The sequence below is a fragment of the Cottoperca gobio genome, chromosome 5 (assembly GCF_900634415.1).
Source record: "Cottoperca gobio chromosome 5, fCotGob3.1, whole genome shotgun sequence".
NCBI lineage: Eukaryota > Metazoa > Chordata > Actinopteri > Perciformes > Bovichtidae > Cottoperca > Cottoperca gobio.
Window position 1 is genome coordinate 17,056,489 of NC_041359.1, and position 22,733 is coordinate 17,079,221.

Below are 22,733 nucleotides of genomic sequence, written 5' to 3' on the forward strand. Positions count from 1 at the left end.
TGTGTCGGGATCTCATAGTTTCTGCTGCTATAAAGCAATTCAAGATCTGCATTTGCACGGATGCTGCACAATTTAACGTTCAACCCTCCTCCTCCTCCTCCTCCTCCTCCTCCCGCCTCCAACTCCTGAGACTTTTGAAAACTTGGGCGTGTCTTTTGGGATGTAGTTTCTTTATGTGTGTTAGGATAAAGAGCATGTTCTTTTAATGAGTCTAGCAAATGAAGTGTGGAAGCACAAAACCAGAAGAGGAAGCAGTTGAGGATGATTCCTGACTCAGCAGTTCATCTGTGTATCAAAACATAAAAGCTGTTAAAGTCCAGCTGTGTGGTTTGGTCTGTGGTGGAAGATGAGAGATCATCAGGTGTGTGTTTCATAAGATGTATAAAAGCCTCATATCTCGCGTGCTGTGAAATCAGTGCCAGTCACGTACTAACAGGCCAGCTGGGGGCGCCACAGATATCAAGATTTTAAAACTAAACTAAAACTTCCCTCTCATGGTTATGATTACATTCATGCAGCGTTGTCACAACACAGACAAATAACATGAAAGTTTGGCAGTTCATCTGTAATCATCACGAAGCAGTGACTGTTGTGGACATTTTGCACAATGTGAAATGCTGATGTAATGCTGTGCTGGGGGTCTGGTGCTGACACAATGACCCTCTTGTCTGTAACGATGACGATCCAAACACAACGAGTGCAGTGCAGACCCTCCTCATGTTTAATGCTTGTGTCATACTTTTACACCCACTTGTCCACAGACTGCCTTTGAAAAACAGTCTGTGGATAACTCAACTTGTATTATGAGTTTATTGTATTGAGGTGTTTTAAAGCCTCTTGTGGTTTTAGAAAATGGTGGGATTATTCTGATATATTTCTAACATGCTGCATGTTTAATGTTAAATAGGGGAGAACGGGGTCAGCTGGAACACCCGTCCTCCAATCAGAAACAACACTCTCTGTAGATGAACCCCATGGTAAAGCCACATCAACATATTTTTAGGGCTGCAAATAATGATTACTTGTATTATCAATAAATCTGCTGTATATTACTCTCTTGGTCTGTAAAATGTCAGACAATTCACAAAAGTGAATAATGCTTTTTCACATTATCTGGAAACATCTTCAAATTTATTATTCTTTGTTTTGACTAACACTCCAAAACCCCAAAATATTCAATTTACTATCAGAAAACACATTTTAGGAGCTGCAACCAGAGAATGTTTGGCTTTTTGTTTGAGAAAAACATTATTTAAGTGATTAATAGATAATCAAAACATTTGCAGACTAATCGATTAATTGAGTAATTGATTATCTGTTTCAACATTACACATTTACACTCAGGGGCCCCTAGGTTGCAGGAATTATGTTGTATTTTGATGAATTGATGAAACCAAATTGACATGAGAATCCAGTTTTAATAGCTTTAATGTTTCAACTATAGTGAGTATTCTTAAACCTGCAATAATGATTCATTTTGTTTGGCAACTTGGGGGTTAAGTTGAAATGTCGAACTTGTCAGCAAACAGTTGCTTATTTACACTTCATTTATTTGGAGTCCTGTTTTTTGGCCACCTGATGAATGTAAGGGCAACTTCCACTCTCTTCTAGCTGTTGTTGGTCTGATATCTGGCTCTTACTCCACTGTGTTCACCAGATAGCTTTTTCACTTTCCAATTTCAATATCTGAATATGTTAAGAATTAGAAGTTTATTTCTTTTTGAAAGGGTGTGGGCTACTTGCATTATTATGCTATTTTATTATCATTATATCAGTGGCATAAAATTGCAACAATATTGTTTATCTCAATTATTCCTGGGACAATATATCGCCCAACAACAGTTATTGTCACCGGCGTTCAGGGCCCAGCAGCTCACTTTATTCCTGCAGCTAAACTAAAGCTGCAAAGTGGGCTGTTGATTCTCAGTGGAAATAGCAATAATCTCACAAGTTAAAATGATTGTGCGCATTTTAACTACATTGAGAACACCTGCTATCAGAAATGATAAAGAATATGATCTTTGTACTGTTCTCTACCACCTACATTTTATTTAGAAAAGATTTGAACTAGATTCCACCCATGCAACATAAACAAACCAATAGTTTAGTTTTCTTTCTTGTAGGGCTGTTAAAGTTTTACTTGTGCATCTCTTTGTTGAGCAGCTGAATAGCAGTGTGGTCTGGGTTGTGAATGTGAACAGTGAGAGTGGAGCAGTGGAGGTGGAGGGGTGTGAATCTTAAACCCTGTTAATCCTGCTGTCCTCAATCTCTGCCTGTCTGCACTGGAGGAGGAGGTGACAGGACGGGTTACTCTGCTCCTCGGCGACCAAACTTTATCGGCTCCACAAACACATAACAGACAGCTCTAGACTGTGAACTCTACTTCTTCATCGCTCCCGCTGGAAAGCAAAAGACGACCGTTCAGTTTGTGCAGAGGTCGCGTTTATCCACTCGGAGTTAATCCTGCTCTCTGGAGGATTTTAAATACCTTCTGCGATGAGCGCTGCGGAAAACGCTGACACCGACTCCAACAGACTGGAGTCTGTGATACAGGTGAGGTGCACCGGGCCGTCCTCCCCCCCCCATCGCGTATTTAACATACAGTTAACTGCTGTGTGTGATGTGACAAATAAAGCTGCTGGTTTATGTGAGTGCTTGTTTGTGTCCACATGTCACTACGCAGCAGTTTTGATGTGTGGCACCAGCTGGTCTTGTGGCACTTTTCAAACACATCATCATTTTTCAGGTTATTATTTATTGTTGTCATTGCATGTATTTGGAGCTATTTGCAGGGTCATGTTGCCTCTGTAAATGTCTCAAAGTATCAAATGTGTGTGTTTTGTACACCAGAGGCTGGAGGAGAGTGTTTCGTCTGAGGAGAAGAGGCTGACCGTCCGGGGCCCTTCACCAGACGCCCCCCCTACATGTCTGTCAGCCCGAGTACGAGAGATTGTCACAAAGAACCTCAACGAGAGCTGTGAGTGGCCACAATCTGCTCTCCCATCCCAAATGTATGTTTTTGACCCTTTTCTTTGCCTCATCGTCGTCTCTGTCTGCCCCTTCTCTCAGCAGCCGGGTCCATGTCCTCGGTCATGTCCCTCCAGGAGGAGAACCGGGTGCTGCAGGGAGAGCTAGCGAGGCTGGAGGACCTGCTGGCTCACAGCAGAGCCGACCGAGACGAGCTCGCCATCAAGTACGGAGCAATCAGTGAGAGGGTAAGACACCAGGACAACAACTGATAGTAAGGTGGAGCAGTGAGTTGAGAAGTGTGAACTGTGACGTCCCACACAATCAGGTTCTCTGACCTTCATCTCCACCCTTTGTATAAAAAGTAAAATCTCAAGACTTTCAAAATCCTCCTTTTAAATACCTCAGGGGAATGCTGCGGCAGTTTGCTGTTTTCCCATTTCAGTCTTTTCCTGGTCTTTCTTTGTCTGAGATTTTCGGGTCTCCCAGGTGATGGGGGCTGGAATGAACTGAAGTGGAATGTTGCCATGGCGTCTGTCACCCTGGGCGACTGTAAACAGGGGCATCAGTGCAGACGAGGTGCAGTGGTGGGTGGGCGCCACACAATTTGGTTTTGGGTTGAACATTACTAAAGTGAACGTGCAGGTCTGCATACAGAAACAAAAAACAACTCAGATGTTTCCTTCAACGAAACAAGGTCCTTTAAAAACGTTTGTAAACTATATAAACATGATATTACATTATATTCACAGGCATGTGTTAATTACACATTATTGTTGCTTTATATAGAGCCGTAGAACAGCAGTTACTGGAACAATAAACAAAAGCAGATACTAAATGGAGATAGCTGTGGTGAGATAGTTTGATAGATAACGTATCTCAGATCAAGAATGAACATTTAATCTCAAATGTTAAGGCCACATGGATGAGACTTCCTTAAAGTGTTCAGAATAAGTGAAATTTGAAACAATTACATGACAACTTTGCAAAATCCCTTTCATGAGGAGGATTGTTGTCGGGCTGAACGATCATTATTATCACGATTATTCATTGCTTTTAGGGACAAAATGTTTTTATTAAACAAAGCGCTGCTTTCACTTCCATGCTGTGCTACATTCCTGCTACTGTACACATCTTTACATTAAAATAACTTCTTCACCTGAGCTCAGTGCATTTGAGTTTTATATATATATATATATATATATATATATATATATATATATATATAGTTGTATATTACTCTTCTACTCATTGTAAACATCAATATCGCAGTCCATCATGTTCATTTAATTGTTGGAAGCCAAAATCATGATTGCGATTATTATTTGATTAATTGTGCAGCTGTAGAAGATTGTGGTGAGATTGTTTGTTTCCTGTTTCCAAGGTCAGGAATGAACTTTCAATCTGAAATACTAAGTATGTTAGGATTTACAGTATGTGTAGGTATTTTATATTAACATCTGTCAAATAAACATCACCCCCTGCCTCTTACTTTTAATTAAACCCACAGCTGGAGCAGACGCTCCGTTTTGAGACTGGAGACGGGGACCATGATTCATCGGAGTCACGCAGCCTGGCGCAGCAGAACGTGGACTTACGGCGGCGGCTGGATGAGGAGCAAGCGGCCTTACAAGCGTAAACTCACTGCGTACCAGGAGGGTCAGCAGAGGCAGGCACAGCTCGTGCAGAGGTTGCAGGCCAAGGTATGATTGTTTTACACGGTCTTTAGCTGGGGTGTAGTCGTCGTGGGTGTTACAAGTCAGTAATAGTTTTCTTGCTACTTCAGGTACTGCAGTACAAAAAGAGGTGTGGGGAACTAGAGCAGATGGTGCAGGAGCGGTCCTCAGAGTTGGAGAAGCACAGAGGGAGTGTGAGTGGAGTTTATTGATTTTTAACTCTAGGAAAGACAACATTAACTTACCACAAGTGTTACGACCCCAGCTCGGCGAGGGAAAAGGGAGTAACATACACCAGATGTTTGATGGTAAAATAAGATATATTTATTATATACTGTGGCCGTAACAACAAGTAACACTTTCAACTATCTTCTCAATCAGAGCCACAGTGAATCATCAAATGGTCGCCATCAAAACGAATCAAGCAGCAACCTGGAGGACACTTTAATCCGTCTGGAGGAAGAACAACAGAGGTGACTGATTACATCTCGTGTGCGTCAAACACCTCAGAATATCACATTGTTTTTGCCTGACTCGCTCCGTCAACATGATTTGTTTTTCCCTTGTGTGTTTCCAGGAGCAGCAGTTTGTCTGCGGTGAATGCCATGCTGAGGGAGCAGCTGGAGCAGGCCGGCTTGGCCAATGAGGCTCTCAGCCAGGACATCCGCAGGCTTACTGCTGACTGGACAAAAGCCAGGGAGGAACTGGACCAAAAGGAGTCTGACTGGAGGAGAGAAGAGGAGGTGGGAGAGGGATGCTTACAAAACAGTAAAACTTTTAAAATGGAGAAAGATTTGAAGATAATTTACATCATCCCCTTTTAGTCTTTCCACAGTTACTTCACTACTGAGCACAGTCGACTGCTAATGCTGTGGCGGCAAGTGGTCGGGTTTCGGAGGCATGTCTGTGAACTGAAGAGCGCCACTGAAAGGTCAACAATGTGCCAACTGTTTCCCAGATTGTTGAAATTTCCTGTGTTCTGATTGAAAGCTTTGATGGTACTAACATTTTCCCTGTTTGTCAATCTTTATCCAATCTCAGGGACTTGTCAGATATGCGTAATGAGCTGGCTCGATCGTCCCACTCTGCTCAGGTGTCTTGTGCAAGTCTGTCTGCCACCCTGCATACAAGGGAGGGAGGAGCAGCTCTGGCCCTGGAGCGGGAGAAAGCTCTGCGGGTTCAGCTGGAGCAGCAGCTGAGAGAACGAGTGACAGAGATGATGAATCTTCAGACCAGAACAGACGCAGAGAGGAGTGAGATCAACGTCAGGTTGGTGACTTTGTTTAGCTCTCTTACAGGTTTGTTATAAATTAAACGACATTTGTATGAAGCCTTTTTTGTGTTGACTCAGGTTGTCAGAGTCGGTGCGAGAGGCGGAGAGACTTAAGAGCCAAATTGAAGAGAGTGACAGAGAAATGGTCTTACTGATGAGGAGGCTTGAGGTGAGAGGTCTTTTTTTATCTTATTGTCAAAAACTAATAATCCTCAATGAGTCACACTGTTGCACCGGGGGACATTTTCCTTCATTACCACAAACACACTCTATAGTTTATTCTGACTTTATCATGACTGCACACACTGTCCTGCTGTTTTAAACACTCATTAGTCTTCCAAATGTGTATCAATCCGCAGCTAAAAGTAGTCCCCAACAAAAACTGTATTTGACTATTTGACTAATTGACTAACTATTTTTAGTTGTCTTTATTTGTGTATTTCTTTTCTTTTCATTGATTTGTTAATAACAAAAATTAAGAAAAATGCCAGCCTTATCTTCCTCCTGCAGGTGACTGAGGTTTCAGAGCTTTCTGTTGTTTTCCTTCAGGAGCGGACTGATAACGATGAGACTGACATGCAGGTGATGAGAGCTCACACTGAGACGCTGTTACACACCCTGCGGGACATCGCTCAGGTAAACAACTACACTCATGATTTTATATCACAAAGATGGGATTGCTTCATTTTCATTTTCTTTTGTAGACGGTTTTGTCTGATGGAGAGTCGTCATCAGAGGCTGACCAGGACAACTCTGGAGCTCCGCTGCTAGCTATGATCCGCGGCTTCTCCCCTCATCGCTCCACCTCTCCTCGCAGGTCGTCCTCCCCCTCTCGGCCCTCCTCGCTGGCTCCTCTTTCTGAGGCGGCGCTGTCAGCTCTGCGCTCTGCAGTTGCAAACAAGACGCTCCAGCTGCAGGTGACATGTGAATTCATTCATTTCATTTTATTACAGGAATTATTATTTGTTTATGAACACAGGGAAATAAAAATAATGCAGATTTTGTAAGAAAGTGTGTGTTTTCATACAAATGCTTTCAAACCGCTGTTTTAAAAAGTCTTTAGTCACAACATTTCAGCAGTCCTCAAACAGAGCAGCTGTCTTCTCATTAGCAGAGTTTAAACGGTCATTTAGGTCAAATAATGGCTGATGGCTCTGGTTTTGTTTGCCCAGGTATTAGATTTCTGCCTCCATCCAAATTAATATTATATCGTTATCGTGATATTAGACTAGACTAGATTAGACGCAGAAATTTCAGCGATGGATATCTCAAAATCTGTGCAAATAAAACCAAAACCATCTGCATGGATAGATACCTTTGAGTAAACCCGCTTGTGTTTGCAGGATGTTCGAGGGCGTATGCTCTCTGCCCAGTCTTCTGTTCAACAGTTGCGCAAGCAGCTTTCAGAGACTGATTTGGCTAAAAAAGATGCTGAACAGCGAAACCAAGCTCTGCAGAGAGAGAGGGATGCCGCTCAGAGAGAGAGGGAGACCACACAGAGAGAAAAGGACCGTCTGAAGCAGGAGAGAGACACGCTGGCCAGGTTCACAGAAAGTTCTATCATCGTTTTATAATTTCCTTCTAATCCTTTAAACTATAACTCTACAATACACTGTTCTCCTTCACACATTATAAACATCGCAGTGAGAAGGTGAACTTGGAGAAGACCGTGCAAGCAGCACAGAGCAGCAACCACATCCTGCAGATGGACTGTGAGAAGCTTCAGCTGACCGTGGCGTCCACGCAGCGAGAGCAAGATCATGAGAGGGAGGAGAAGGAGGCCGCCACTCAGGAGAGAGAGCGGGCGAAGGCAGAGACTCAGAGGATGTAAGTAGGCTAACTGATGGTGATTAAGTAATAGTGATGTGGTCGCTAATCCACAAAATCTTCTGCAGCCAACACACAGAAAGCCATTTATAAGATGTATATTGGCTTCTTATTACAGAGAGATCAAACCCCTCCTGACCTCCTTTACCAGCACAACCCCAAACATCGGTGTACAGATTTTATACATATCACACAAGCCAGCTGACTCAGTTTCTTGAACACCTGTTACAAGAGAACATCAGAATAAAAATCTTTGATCCACAGTTCTTCTATGTATGAATGTGCCCAACAGATTTAGTAGCGTTATGATGCTCAGGACTTCTGCTGTATGTCTCATATGAGCAACTTTTAATGGGCCCTTAGTACTTCTGCTCAAACAGTGCCTACCATAATTCCCCTGCACACGGCAATAGGCAAGGCAAGGAAAGTTTAATAGCACATTTCAGTAACAATGCAATACAAAGCGCTTTACATAAAACATCAAAAGCATCAAGACAAAGTGCAAAAGAAACACATTATGAAAGGACGTGATTAAAAAGCCAAGAGAATAGAAAAAAAGAAGCTGAAAGAGAATAAGAGAGGTAGTTTAGTGCGGTTTAAGAAATGTTGATTTAATAAAAGGCAACGGGAAACAGAAACGTCTTCGACCTTTATTTAAAAGCCTGAAGAGAAGCTCGACACAAACTCATAAGTAGTCCTAAAATGTGCATCCACATTGTTTTGCTACAGACAAAAGCAGTGGGATCAGAGTGAGAGTCGAGCCTCCGCTCAGCGTGGAGAGCTGTCTGTAGTGAGGGAGACTCACCAGCAGGGGGAGGTTGAGCGGCAGCTGCTGGAGCAAGAGAAAGCCCAACTCTCTGAAGCACTGGCTCGGGTAAGAACAAGTCAACTAGTGCTCATTTTACAGATTTAATATTAAGCGTTCTTATGTTGTGTGTGACCTTTGTATGACCCTCATTTCCCCTCCAGGCTGAGGGCAGTAATGCAGAGCTCTCTCTGCTGCTTCACAAGCTGCAGTCTGAGGACGCGGCTCTCAGGGACTCTCTGGCCAAGATGGGAAGCATGAATGAAGGACTGGCCCAGGACAAAACTGACTTTAACAAATACATTTATCAGGTAAGAACATTTCAAGATGATCGTTTTCAATGTATTTGAGCTGTTGAAGGGTTCATGTGATGTGTCCAACTACAAAGTGTCATAGACCTGCACTAATAGCTCCTTTGGCTGTATAACACTACATCCCTTATAAGGCCTGTCATGATTATTACATTCAACTTATCATACGATATATATCAACATAACCTCAATCATTTTTGCTGACCTCGATATTGCTTGTTGTGTTAACATAAGAATGTAATTTCTTATTTTAGCCAACATGATGCCAGAATAAACAGCAGGGTTGTTTCTACTCTTAAATTAAATTAAAAGTTAAAACTTCTTTGTGCTTTGAAAGAATGTACTTGCATTGTTATGCTATTATATTATCATTGATTCATTGGCATAAAATGGTCCTAAAATGACAACATTATTGGTTATTGTAATTGTTTCTGGAACAATATATCGTCATGGAAAAGTAGTTATTGTGGCAGGCCTATCTGTCTCCATCCATCCCTCTTTCGTGTGTCTTGTAGTCTCAATGCAACAAATCATACAAACAGGGATAAGGGTGCATTCATGATGTTGCCCTTGGTTAAACACACATATTTGTTTTATTGTATTTTCGATCATACTTCCATTTTAATGTCTTTTCATTGTTGCTTTTATTGCTACAATGTCAAGGAGTCGAAACCAAATAATTGTACTCTCTTATGCTTGTATAACTGAGATGCATTAAAGGACTAAAGGAAAAAAAGCAGTTTTGTGAAGAAACAGAGCTAAAGGGAAGTGAATTAATGTGAACGTCTCAGATTCTCCGTGTCTCACTCTCCCCTCTGTCTCTTAGCTGGAGGAAGAGAAGGCCCTCCTGCAGGCTCAGAAACGAGAGGCGGAGCAGGAGAAGTTGACCATCAGAGATGAGCTTGTCCGGTTGGAGCAGGACCGGCTGGAGCTGGACTCCGCACGCGTCACGCTGCACCAGTCACTGCAGGACGCCGAGCTAAGCCGGGTGGGGATGGAGGCAGAGCTCCAAAGTCTCAGGGCTGAGAGATTTAAGCTGCAGGAGAAAGTTACCCAGGTACATAACCGATTATATTACATCATCATTAGTGAGTCCATCCTAAAAACACTTCAGTGAACGCTATCGCTGATGCACTAATTAGGAAGGTGCTGTAAACTAATTTAAAGTTACTTCTTATGCAGCTCAGACGCTACAATATAAAGGTGTATTTGGCTAAAACAGCAATCGAAACTGTCAGTAACATGGGAAGGAGTTTTCCAATCCAGGGTTATTATTGTAAACTAAAATTGAAACTAAAACCAAAACAAATGTATCAGTGAAAAATAATGTCTTAAACGATATTGCCTGGTTAAAAGTTATTGAAAATGAAAAACGATTTACTTTAGTTCCAGTTTACACATTGGTTTCTTTTTACTTTGTTTGATTGTATCTTCTCACTCACGTTGTTTTCTCTTTTTGGCTTTTGTTGACAGCTTTGTAGCGAGGTGACCTCTCTGGGATCAGAGCTGAGTCTTTCCAGAGGAGAGGGCCAGAGGAACGAGGTGGCTTTAGAGGAAGTCGGCCGCGGTCGGGCAGAACTGGCCCGAGACAAAGCTGCGCTGGTGGTCCAGCTGACGGCGTCTGAGAGAGAAAACACCGTGTTGTCAGAGGAACTCGCTGCTTTCAGGTGTGTGTCGTTGTTTGTCAATGACACATGTATTTTCTCACGAGTGTGTCTGTGTGTAACTTGTGTTTGTAACTTTGCAGGTCGGAGCGGGAGTCCCTGGAAACCAGTCTGTTCGAGGTGCAGCAGCAGCTGGTTCAGGTGGAGTCTCGTAGGGAGCAGCTGGAGTCGGAGAACCAAAACCTTCGAGTCCGCTGTGAGACTGCAGCAGGTGAGTGACGTAGAATGTGGAAGAAAACTAAAGTGAAGATGTTTGGTACAATGGCAAAAACATTTAGTCAGTAATATGACAGAGTAAGAACCTAATGGTCCTGTGTTTCCCTCTCCTGGATGATTTCAAAGCTGAATTGAAGCGTGCACGCTCGGATGGGGAGAATGTGTTGGCGCAGGCTGAGAGGGAGAAACAGGCTCTGACTCAGACTCTAAATGCTGCACAGTTGGAGGTCCAGCAGGCTTTACGCAAGGCCATCTCCGAACATCAGGAGGAGACGGAGAGGCTGGTCTCAGAAAAGGTCAGCAGTTCCAGTGGTTCAGTGAAGCACTGACCTATTGTTACTTTTCGTATGATTTTTAATCCATGTTTGTGCTCTCGGCTGCTCTGTTCCACAGGAAGGCGTGCGGCACAGCCTGCTGATGGAGCATGAGGGCTCTCTGAGGAGGCTCCGGCAGGAGGCGGAGGATCAGCTCCGCAGAGCAGAGAGAGAAAGAGAGGAGCTGCAGGGTGAACTGAGGAGTCTCCAGCATGACAGAGACCAGAGTCTGCTGCAGGCAGAGACGGAGAAACAACAGGTCTGATGAAACTGTAACCCTCCTAATAATTATAATAAAGGTTTCAACCATTCTGTTCTGAGACCAATGCATGCAAGACAATAAAATGATAAAAATGAAATAAAAATAGAATTACAATCTATAATAACAATAACAGCAGTAAAACAGTGTGAAATAAAAACTAGATTAATAAAATATAATAAAATGATACAACCTAAATACTAATAATAAGTGAATAATAAAATTTAAATACAATAGAATTAAATTGTACAACTTAAATACAATACAATACGTTGAAAGATTTCCAGCAGCTCTCAGATCCTCAGGCCGACTGTTCCAGCGACTCAGAGCATCATAGCTAAACGCTGCTTCATTAGATACAGTTTGTCTCAGCTCCGGTACATCTGTTGTAAGTTCCTCCGCTTTGTTAACCAAACATTGTCTCTTCACAGGCCCTTTCTCTGAAGGAGGCAGAGAAAACAGTGTTGTCTGACAGGATGTCCTCCCTGCAGGCCGAGCTGTCATCTGCAGTCCTGGATGTCGAGCGACTGTTGAGAGAAGCAGCTCATTACAAAGAGCAGGAGCAGGTGATGTGACTTCCTGTCTCAATTTATCTTCTGTTGTTGTTGTTGAATTATCTTCACTGTAGTGACCCGCCGTAAGCATGATTTCACTGCCTACCTGTCAATAGTTCATTCATGTTTCCAACAGTTAATGCCCACAATCCTCCAGAAATGCCAACTCGACAGACGCATCAGACTGTGTTGTAAAGTCTGCCTCATCGTAACCAACTCCGGTAAAACAGAAGCCTAGTCTCTCCTTCACTGAACCGCACGCTGGCCGCTCTTAGATGCACGAATAGATTTCACCCGTGTGGTTTGTTTGAGTGTCTTGATTGAAATGTTGAAAGATTGTGGGCTTTAACTGTGAGAAACATGAATGAACTACGGACAGGTGGGCGGTGATGTAATTCTGACAGCTGCTAGCTACAACGCAAACGCATAAAGAAGATTTACTAAATTGACTTGTTGATGTTTTGCTTTAACACAGATCAGAGTTGGGGCTCTGACCAGAGAGCTACTGGAGCTTCACTCTCAGCTGGAAGATTCAGCTTCTGTTCATGAAAGGGAACTCCAGAGTCTACGAGAGACTTGTGCAGATCTTCAGTCCCGCGCTGATGTTGCTCTGAAAGAGGTAGATGATGCTGTACAAGGCTGCACACTCCTTCATTTGTTATTTTAATAAGAGAAAACACATTTTTTGTAAGCATTCATACATTAACATACACATAGTGACAATCATGCAATCGATGTGTTTGTTATTGTCATTAACGTTAGTGCAGTACATTATGAGAGAAACATTTGAGCTATTTGATGTACTAAAACATTTGAAATACAAATACTTAAAGGAGTTTAAGATGTAGCCCAGTGTTAAAACATCAGTTAAAGTTGAATACATGTTGAAATACATGTTGTGTGAACAGTGGAAGTTGTTCTCAGTTATTCAAAGGACCTAAAAGGTTTGAAAAGTGTCGACATTGAAAGGACTTGAAATGTCAGTTAAAAAGATGGATGCAGGTAATTTGCCAGTTGATATGTAAGATTAAAAGATGAATGAACAGTCCTTAAAATGTGTTATTTTAACAAAGTTGAATTCTGTATCTGTATCTTTGATGTGCATCAACATCCATGTAGTGATAGAGGTGCAAACATGCCATCTTGAGTGGTTAATAAAGTTTGGATGATGTCACTTGCCCCAGAGGCAACGAGGCCAAACCTTCCCCCAAATGTTAGTGAACAACATGTTGAGATATCCTGTGATGTTAGAAAACAGACCTTCCCGGAGGGCGTCATGAGATAATTCACCACGTTACATCTCGTTGTACCACACATGACCTTCGCCCTCCAGCTGGACCAGTGCAGAGCTTCTCTCTCAGCTAACGAGGAGAGTCGAGACCAGCTGAGGCGGGACGTGTTGGACAGTGAGCGACGTCTCAACCAAACTCAGGAAACAGCAGAAAACAACAGAAGAGATGGGACGGAGCTGAGACGCAGCCTCACTGACGTCACCAAGGAGAGAGACACTCTGGGCCAGTCGAATACTCAGCTGAGAGAAACTCTACGAAGTGCAGAAACAGAGAGAATCAGGTAAACGAATGGGAAAGTATCCATTGACAGAACTGCAATGTTCAGAGTACAATTATTTCACTGTCACTGAGTATGTGTGTGTGTTGGGTTTCTCAGTGTGAAACGCCAGTGTGAGGAGAAGGAGCAGAGGCTGGCTGTGCTGGAAGAGAATCTGTCATCTAATCAGAAGGAGGTGACGGAGCTGCGGAGCTGCCTGAGAGAGGTTGAAAGGTCACGACTCGAAGCTCGGCGAGAACTCCAGGAGCTCCGCAGACAGGTCGGACTCCCCCCTTCTTCACACCTTTGCGACATTAGAAAGAAGTCTAGACTTTACATGTGTGACTGTGTTATGATTTTGTGCTTTTCTTGACTCCAGCTGAAGGTTCTGGATGCAGAGAAGGAGGAGATAGGGAGGGAGGTGGCAGAGCTGCAGGCGCGCCTGTCGCTGGAGGAGCAAAGAGATGAGGAGAGAGGGAAAGAAGTTTTAACCCTCAAACAGAAGTTAACTGAGGTTGAAACAGCTCGAGACTCCCTCAAGAAAGAGGTGAGGATGGAGGAGAGTAAAAAGACATTATTTGCTTACTCGCTGCCTTCACTGTGTCACAATTTCAATTGTTTTCGTTTTTCAATGTAGCTGTGTGTGACTCAAAGGCGCTTGCTGGAGTCTGAGTCGGGCTGGCGAGGCTGCGAGAGAGAACTGACCGCTCAGCTGCAGGAGGCGCGTGGCTGCGAGAAGAAGCTGCAGGATGAAGCCAAGAACTTGGCCCTGCGCGCTCAGGCAACTCAGGACTCTGCCACTCAGTCCAGCCTGCAGCTGAGCGAGGCCCAGGGCCGACTGGCCGGCACAGAGGCGGAGCTGACCCGGGCCGAGGCCGGGAGGAGGGACCTGGAGTTTCGTCTGAGCAGCCTTCAGTCGGCGCTGACGCGAACGCTGGGCATCGGAGCAGGCGGCAGGGGATGCAGAGGGAGGAGCCCGGGGGCGAGCTCCACATCACCAAGCACTATGTCCCGCCACCACAGCATCTCACCCCTGCGCTCCTCGCTGACGCCTCCGAAAGGTAAGAAACATGCAGCTTTAACTCTGCAACACAGGATTCAGACATTAAATATACAGTAGCTGGGGAACCAGAAAGATATTTCTAATACATTTTTAGGACTGTCTCAAAGAAGTTGAGTCATGAGATGTAAAGTATATCCAGTATCATGTGACCTCTCCCCTCCTTTAACTTTTACAAGGTGCATGCAACTCTTTATATTTAATTTCCACAGAATTTCGAGTCAGCACCCCTGACAATACTTTAAGCTCAGTGTCTCCTGAGAGAGGGAATACACCGCTGCCTCTCCCTCAGCCAGAGCTGGACCCCGACATGCTGCGAAGTGATCTGAGAGACTTCCTCCAGGAGCTGCGTGACGCTCAGAGAGAGAGGGTAACAGAGCTACACAGCAGGAAAAAACTAACCTAAAGTAAATATTAATAATAGTTCAAGGAGATTTTTGTGTTTGTATGGTTCAAGTCTTTGTTTATTGCTGATTTTGAAGGATGATGCTCGATGCCAGCTGGGGGTCGTGCAGCGGGAGCTGGAGGAGCTGACGGGGGAACGAGACTCTGCTCTGAGTCGTCTCACTCACCTGCAAAATACCTTACAGGAATACCAAGAAGGTTATTTGTCCATGTTTCTTTCAGAAGAAAAGCCCTTAACCAAAAGACAAAATGTCCATAAAGCCATCTTTAATGTGTGGTAATGTGTGTGATTGCAGGGAGGCGTGGACTGGACGAGCGTCTGACCACCACTCAGATTTTGCTCCAGCAGCAGGAGGAGGCGGTGAGGAGAGGAGACAGAGAGAGGAGAGCTCTCACCGACAGGGTGAAGGATTTAGAGCGAGCGCTGCAGGCCTCGGAGATGGATAAAAAACACACACAGGTATTTGTACTGTCGCTTGCACAGCAGTGACCACTGATCTGCCATGATCACCATATGGCAGCGCTCAACAGTGGAGCAATATGTAATAACAACAAATGCCACACACGTAGTTTCACACCTCTTGTGGTGTCCTGTGTCAGCTCGCCATATGTCTATTTTTAATGCCAGCACCTTTCAAAATAATTCACCATCTGGACAACAGGAAGAGCAGGGACACAAAGTGAGAGCGAAGAAAAAATGGCCCAAAGCACGGAGAGACAAAACTTTGTGTGTTTGTTGCATTTTTTAAAGTCTCAGGAGGATTTATGAAGAGAGGAGCTGGAGCTTAGATGCAGCTGTGGCTCCTCTGTGTGTGCTTTGTGTCTGTATGGCCTAACTGTGTGCATGCCTCTGTAATCTGGGGTCTAAAACTGGTTCTGAAAATCATCTCTGTCCTCACTCTATCTCCGCAGGATCAGTTAAATAAGCAGCGTGCTGCTGAGATGCGTCTGGAGGCGGAGAGGAAGCGTCTGCGTGAGGCGCTGGAGGCAGCTGAAGCCCGGGCCACCAGGGTGGAGCTGGGCAGGCGCAGTCTGGAGGGGGAGCTGCAGAGACTCAAACTGAGTGTAGGAGACCGGGAGGCCGACAGCCACGCCTCCCAGGAGCGCCATGACTCTCTCCTGAAACAGGTACAGACAGAGTCCCTTTATTCTCATATCTGTGATTCTGCCGTGAAATGGTTTGTGAAGTAAATGTATGATATATGTTATGTGCCTCATATTTTACCCAGCCATTGGTTGTATGGGTAATGTGGAAATAATGTTATGGGTCTGTTTTTAAACTGCACCAAGTTCCACTGCCAACTCTAAACTATGTGCCCCCAAGAACATTACGATCATCCACTACTGGTTTATTAAATGTTCCCAGAAACATCCAAAAGAACATCGGGGATGCAGCCTTTATCAATTATGCACCAAAGCTATGAAACACTTTACCTGCAGACATTAGGGAGGCAAGCTCGCTCAGTATCTTCTAAAGTAAACTGAAAACATATCTCTTTACTTTAGCCTTTTAATAGTGATATTTTATATCTCTTTACTTTAGCCTTTTAATGGTGATATTTTATATCTCTTTACTTTAGCCTTTTAATGGTGATATTTTATATCTCTTTACTTTAGCCTTTTAATGGTGATATTTTATATCTCTTTACTTTAGCCTTTTAAGAGTGATATTTTATATCTCTTTACTTTAGCCTTTTAATGGTGAATTATTACTGGTTTAACATTGAATGTGTAAAGGTAACTAGGATACATTTCAGGGTGTATTTTTGAAAAACTTGAGATCAGATAGACTGTGTTACCACGGGAACAAGAGAAAGTTTCTCTGATAAATGTGTTTACATGTTCTTTACATAATTAGTGGAATAGTGAAAGATTAAATAATATATTGGAGAAAAATGGGCTTTAACCGATAGGTTTCATAAAACTTAACAAACAGGGGTTTGTTTATGAAGCGGGCTTTAACCAAGACTCACGGAGACGTCTGTGTTGACACGTTAAAAGGTCAATAAAGAGGTTGACGCTGTAAACGTAAATAGTGGGTAGCAAAGGGAGTAAACCAGTTGAAGGGCCACAGGGGCCCATTGTTGATCTCAAAACATTTACACGAATGGTGTGCCAATGTTATTTTATACTATTTTAATTCTGCTATTTTTATAATGGTACTTCAGACTCATTTACATCACCACTGTGATTATTGTACTGTAAATGCTCTTATTCTAATCTTGTACTAATTGTTAAGTTTCTGCTGTGAAGCACTTTGGGCTGCAATTCTTGTATGAAAGGTGCTATACAAATAAAGCTTATTATTAATCATTTCCTAATAACAACATTTTTGTCCACAAAGAACTGTAAAACACTCATTAGGGGTGAAGAGACATTGTTCTATTGGTTCCATTGAATTATTCAAATTAATTGCAAATGACCTACATAGTTATTTGGTCGGTACATAGTAGGTCATCTAAAGATGCAACAATGCGAAATATGAATAATTAAATTTCCAATAATAAATTAATAGTGAATGAACTTCGGTCACAATATCACATTTTCACTATTGTTATTATTCACACTTAATGTGACCAAAATAATTCACGATAACGATAAATTGGAAAATAAATAAATGATTTTGTCTCTTTTTTGACAAATGAATTACACTTAAAATACAAGTGTAGGGAGGTGGAGAAAGAGTCTGTAGCCATAACTGTATAAAAGTGTACAAAAAGAACAATTATGTTTAGCCGGTATAAAGTTAATCTTGCTAGTTTGGTAATTAGCCCTAAACACAAAGTTATCTTCTCTTTATGTTGGTTTGCTGACTGGATCACACAACATTCTGATTTGTACAAACTGCAGGTGGCAGAAGGAGAAGCCTGTGTGTCCCTCCTCCAGAGAGAGGTGGAGAGGCTGAGCCAAGCTCTGCTCAAAGCTCAGGAAGGTGAGTCTTTACTCAAAGAGACGACATCTTCCCTCAAAAAGAGCCTTCAGGAAGGCAGCGGCCTCTCACAGCAGCACACAGAGTCGTCTGACTGCTCTGCAGAAGACACTGAGCGTGGCCGAGCAGGACAAAAGGCTTCTCCAGGTGAGTGAGATAGGAGGGGGGGGGGGTTTTGGACAATGTGGATGAAAACCGGACTGTGATGTGATGATTATTTTGTACCAATAAGGAACGGATGGATGAGACACGGGCATCACTAGTGGACAGGAAAAGAAATATGGTCACCCTCACTGAGCGCGTGCAAAGCTTGCAGAGTGAGCTGGACCAGAGCGAGCTGAGACGAGAGGAAGTGGAGGCTGAGCTCAAGAACACTCAGGAGGTGAGGGAGATAAATAATCTGTGTGTCGACAAACATCTGCAATAATTAAGTCCTCGACAAAACACATTACAACATGAATGAGGAATAATTTAACTCTGGAGAAGAAACATTTTTCCAATACATTTAAACAATAACACTCGTAATGTAGCTTCATTATTCTCTGGAGTCATGTCTCAGTATGTGAGCTCTGTCTTTCCTCCGTCAGGCTCTGCGTCAGCGCTTGGTCATCGTCGCAGAGGCTCAGCGCAGCGCCCAGTCAGCGCAGACAGAGCGGGCCACTGTAGAGGAGCGGCTGCGTGGGCTAGCAGCGAGCCGTTGCCATGCTTGAGACTGAGAAAAAAGATGCTGAGAGACAAGCTTTGAGGCTGGAGAAAGACAAGGACGCACTGAGGAATACACTGGATAAGGTCAGCAGTGTTTGTGCTCGACAAATGTGAAACTTGTTTCATTCAATCGTTTCTTTGTGATTCAGAAAATTCAAAGTTCATGTGGACACATGTTGGGAGCAAATGACGTGTGACCCCTTTAGGGTCACAGTGAGCAACGCCTTATGGTAGACATCAGTAAAAGAGTCAGAGGGTCAGAACACGACACACACATTTCATTTATTAAGTGTTTTTGTCTAAATTGGCGTCACTAAAGATCTTATCCCGTTGAACAAATAACCCGCTTACATCTGGCTTTTGTCTTTAGTGTAAAAGGTTACAATCTGCAATATACGCCTTCCAAACAAAACACTAGAAGGTCGGGAGTTCATTACCAGGCTGCCACCATTGTACCCCTGAGCAAGGTACTTAACCCTGAGTTGCTCCGGGGAGACTGTCCCTGTACTTAGTTCAATGTAAGTCGCTCTGGATAAGAGCGTCTGCTAAATGTAATGTAATGTTAGTCCGTCCGCTGTTTCAACAATCACCAACTCTGGCTTAACAGTTTGAAAAAAAGACTGAAGAAGTGACATATATAAAAGAAGTAGCCAGTTGCTTTCTACTTGTTTCTAATAAACCCTACTTTCGGTGCCGGCCGACACTATAAAATCGAAACAAAAAGGCATACTCGTCTACTGGCAATGGGGAAGGAGTCCATCGTCTATTTTTAGCTGGTTTAGCTATTTAACCCTGCAGATGGTGCAAGAGCACTCACTCTCACTGAATGATGGATACAGGAAATATTGTTTTTTGTTCACAAGACATGGACAACACAAGAATTGTTCTCTCGGTCCTCATCAGAGCTCGCCACTAGTTTTTATACCGTATGTAAAAGGTCAAGTTTCTCCATAAAAATAATAATTGTCACCTGCATCTTCGAAAACAAGAGTCAGGCTTTGTGAGGATGTGACTTTGTAAGTGATCTCACGCTTTTATTACTGGTTACATTTGTATTTCATCAGGTTGAACGCCAGAAGCTGAAGACTGAGGAAGGCAGCATGCGGCTGTCTGCGGAGAAAAGCCGCTTGGATCGCTCTCTGAACACCACTGAGCAGGAGCTGCAGGACGCACAGCAACAGATCCTGATGCTGCAGGTGGGGATCAAACCTGCACGCACACATTCACCAGAAATCATACCTGCTTTCAATACGCCATACAGTGTGTAATAAAGGCAAAAACCTCTTGGAAGCTATACCAAACTGCTGTTCGCAGAGCCAAAGGTGGCGGCGCGACTCGTCACAGAGTCTGTTTTCTTAGCTGCTTCACACCTCTGAGAGTTACTGAACGAGCGGGAGTCCACCATGTTTCACTGAGAGTCTTTAACATTACAAATCAATTCCATAGTTTGGGCTTTGTATGTTTTTGTGAAGTTTAAATAATGTTCCTTTCACTTTTTATTAAACCACCTCCAGTTAAACATTAAGGGAACCCGTGTGTCCTCACTGACTCGTTGTTTGAAGTAGTTTCATGAGTGGAAACGTCACGTTTTCTTTGCTGAATGTCACTTGAGTAGCTTGTGCCTTACTGTTGCATTGGAAAGATTAAGTTAATAACTCACAGACTTTTTTACTCTTAAATATTCATTAGATAACACCTAAAACTTTGAAAGTTCCTGGAAATGTCAAGTGAGCTCAGTGTTACTTCTGGATACATCTGTTTATTGTGCAACATCAAACATTTATGTTTTCTGTTCTTTACCTCTGCACCATTCATTCTTGTTACTGCTTCACTCCAAAAACAAAAGGTTAGAACAAACCTCTCTTATGATGCTAAACAACAGGCATACATGTGTTTTTTAGATAAGCCTTACTAAAGTGTGTTTAATTCTGAAAGAGTCATTAAAGTTGGCTGATTTTAACATCTCAGACCGGTGTTCATGTCTCCTAATTTAGTCAAACTCTCCCCAGGATGCAGACGTGTTCATCTACTAAAACCGTAAAGCATTTGCAACAAAAAAAAGCCACCAACCATTTGTTAAAGGACCTTCTCCAGACCAATAAACATCGCAGGTGTTAGTTTAGTCTCAGAAACAGACAGATTTGTGACGTTTACTCCTCTATAAATGTTGTGACCGACTGATCATGTTCCAGCTAGTCTACTATACTTAACCAATTTATGCCAAAACATTTTCCTTAAGCTCTCAAAAGATAAGTATATTTCCATTAAATATTCCATTAAATATATATCAATATCTAACCATTGCTTTTCTGCTGGAGAATCATTTTAACACCCAATTCTTGTACAGCTTTTCTGCAGGCTACAAGTAAAATCTCTTTTGTATGACTCTTTAATATTCCCTATAGGGGAATCCCGACAGTTGTTTTGAAAAGCAGATCCCATAATGTATTTCTTGGCTGCATTAACATTGTTCCAGAAAGGCTTTAGTTAAGTGCATTTCCAGAAAACATGAGTATGGTTTCCCTCCAGGTCGCCACAGAGCCTCGAACATGCTGTTGGGAGGTTATCTGTGTCTCTCCGTCGTTTAGGCGCTTTCTATATAAACTGTCCTGAGATTATCCTGACCTTCTCCCTGTTAATGTGTTCTCTTCCACCTGTGTGTGTGTGTGTGTGTGTGTGTGTGTGTGTGTGTTGTGGAGTAGACTCAGCTGGCTGAGACGGAGCAGTCACAAAGTCTGTGTGAGAGTTTGGCGAGGCAGCGGGACGAAGCCCAGCAGGAGGCGGAGAGACTGAAGACCAGCTTCAGGGACGTAGAGCGGACGCTGGGCACCAGAGAGCGAGCTCACCGACACAGAGTCAAAGGCCTGGAGGAGCAGGTACACACATCATGTCGTAGTAAAGGTTTTGCAGAATTCTTTCTCAGCTTAAACCTTTACACTCTTTATTCCATGCTACAGTGAATGAGCTGGTTGGTGTGTCTCTTCGTGTGGCTGTTCAGCGCTGGAGGTGAATACAAAAAAATAAGTTATTGGAGAATGGCTCAGAAGTCTGTGCAAAAAAAAGGCAGTGGTTTTAAGTCCTGGAAAATGAATATAATGAATAATAACTGAAACTACAAAGCGTCACAGCAAGCGGCTACCATCATATAACTCCATCACAGTCAATGCTTGAAGGGCTTTATATACCCCTCCTGGCCCCACCCTAATTGGACTAAACCACTGCATGGTGTTAGTTAAACCAGCGAGGGAAACTGAAACCTGATCCTGTAAAATCAAGAAGTGTAAAATGTAGCACCCACTGTATCACTGCAGGTGTCCACCCTGAAGGAGCAGCTGCAACAGGAGATGAAGCGACGGCAACCTTCTCTTCCATCCTCCTTATTGTCGGCAGGAAAGTGAGAAGCAGCTTAAAACCAGAAGCACCAGCACGTCACGTGTCATGCAGGGAAAATCCACTCATCATGAATGTCTGAAAGCAATATGTAATCACAGAAACATTCCCAAAGTATTCATACTCTAACTCTACTGTTTGATTTGTTTTACTTGGTGACACTGAAACACTGAACACTACTGTTTATTGGATGGTGTTTTACTGATACTTTGTACAGTGGAAAACACTTAACTCGCCCTGCAGCACACGCTCAGCCAAGGCGACGAGATTCAGCAGTTGTGCTGAGAACGCCAGCAGCCTGCTGATTATTGGCAACCAACTGTACTTGATCCTTGCTCAACATCTTCCCAAACTTCCTGTTCTTATTCAAGAAGAAAACCCAAATCACCGCAAGGATTCTCCTCCAGACAGATTCTGGATGTAGTGCAGGAACGAAAGTCTGCCAGTTGTGCAGTTTGGCCTCGATTCCTCCACATTTATATTAACAGTCGAGGAGCAGCGAGGTCTGTACTGTGTGCGAGTGCCAGGAAACAAACGAATTGAGCATAATGAAGGAGCTGCACGGAACTTTATCTCAGAAACAGACACATATTTGACTGATTATGTTATATAGATAGTTTTATAAGATGGACCGTGCACTGCAGTATCATGGTATAGTTACAGTATGTGTTTTTAATCGCTAATAATAGTTTTACTAGATATACTTTGTACTTACTGTATAAATGCTGACAGGCTGATGATTAATAGCAGCAACATGACTTGTATGGACAATACACATGGAAGCCACATGTCTGCAGGAGAATAAACTCACTGTGTGCACCATCATTCAC

The 22,733-nt window shown here is 43.1% G+C and overlaps 1 protein-coding gene across 1 annotated transcript; it reads left to right on the forward strand.

The window, feature by feature from the left end:
• Positions 1 to 1,921: 1,921 nt before the first annotated feature.
• crocc (ciliary rootlet coiled-coil, rootletin) lies at positions 1,922 to 22,728 on the forward strand. Its single transcript, XM_029431268.1, is given in 40 exon segments — positions 1,922 to 2,553; positions 2,851 to 2,977; positions 3,070 to 3,215; positions 4,478 to 4,594; positions 4,596 to 4,670; positions 4,754 to 4,837; positions 5,025 to 5,116; positions 5,221 to 5,386; positions 5,468 to 5,574; positions 5,685 to 5,912; positions 5,995 to 6,085; positions 6,466 to 6,552; positions 6,621 to 6,833; positions 7,260 to 7,459; positions 7,561 to 7,743; positions 8,473 to 8,617; positions 8,713 to 8,859; positions 9,686 to 9,916; positions 10,333 to 10,526; positions 10,607 to 10,734; positions 10,866 to 11,035; positions 11,133 to 11,312; positions 11,744 to 11,878; positions 12,342 to 12,485; positions 13,200 to 13,438; positions 13,535 to 13,694; positions 13,794 to 13,961; positions 14,052 to 14,475; positions 14,687 to 14,844; positions 14,957 to 15,077; positions 15,176 to 15,339; positions 15,792 to 16,007; positions 17,730 to 17,864; positions 17,866 to 17,955; positions 18,041 to 18,190; positions 18,396 to 18,494; positions 18,496 to 18,597; positions 19,578 to 19,709; positions 21,216 to 21,389; positions 21,825 to 22,728. Coding segments are annotated over 40 exon segments (6,066 nt in total). The 5' UTR covers positions 1,922 to 2,496; the 3' UTR covers positions 21,912 to 22,728.
• Positions 22,729 to 22,733: the final 5 nt, after the last annotated feature.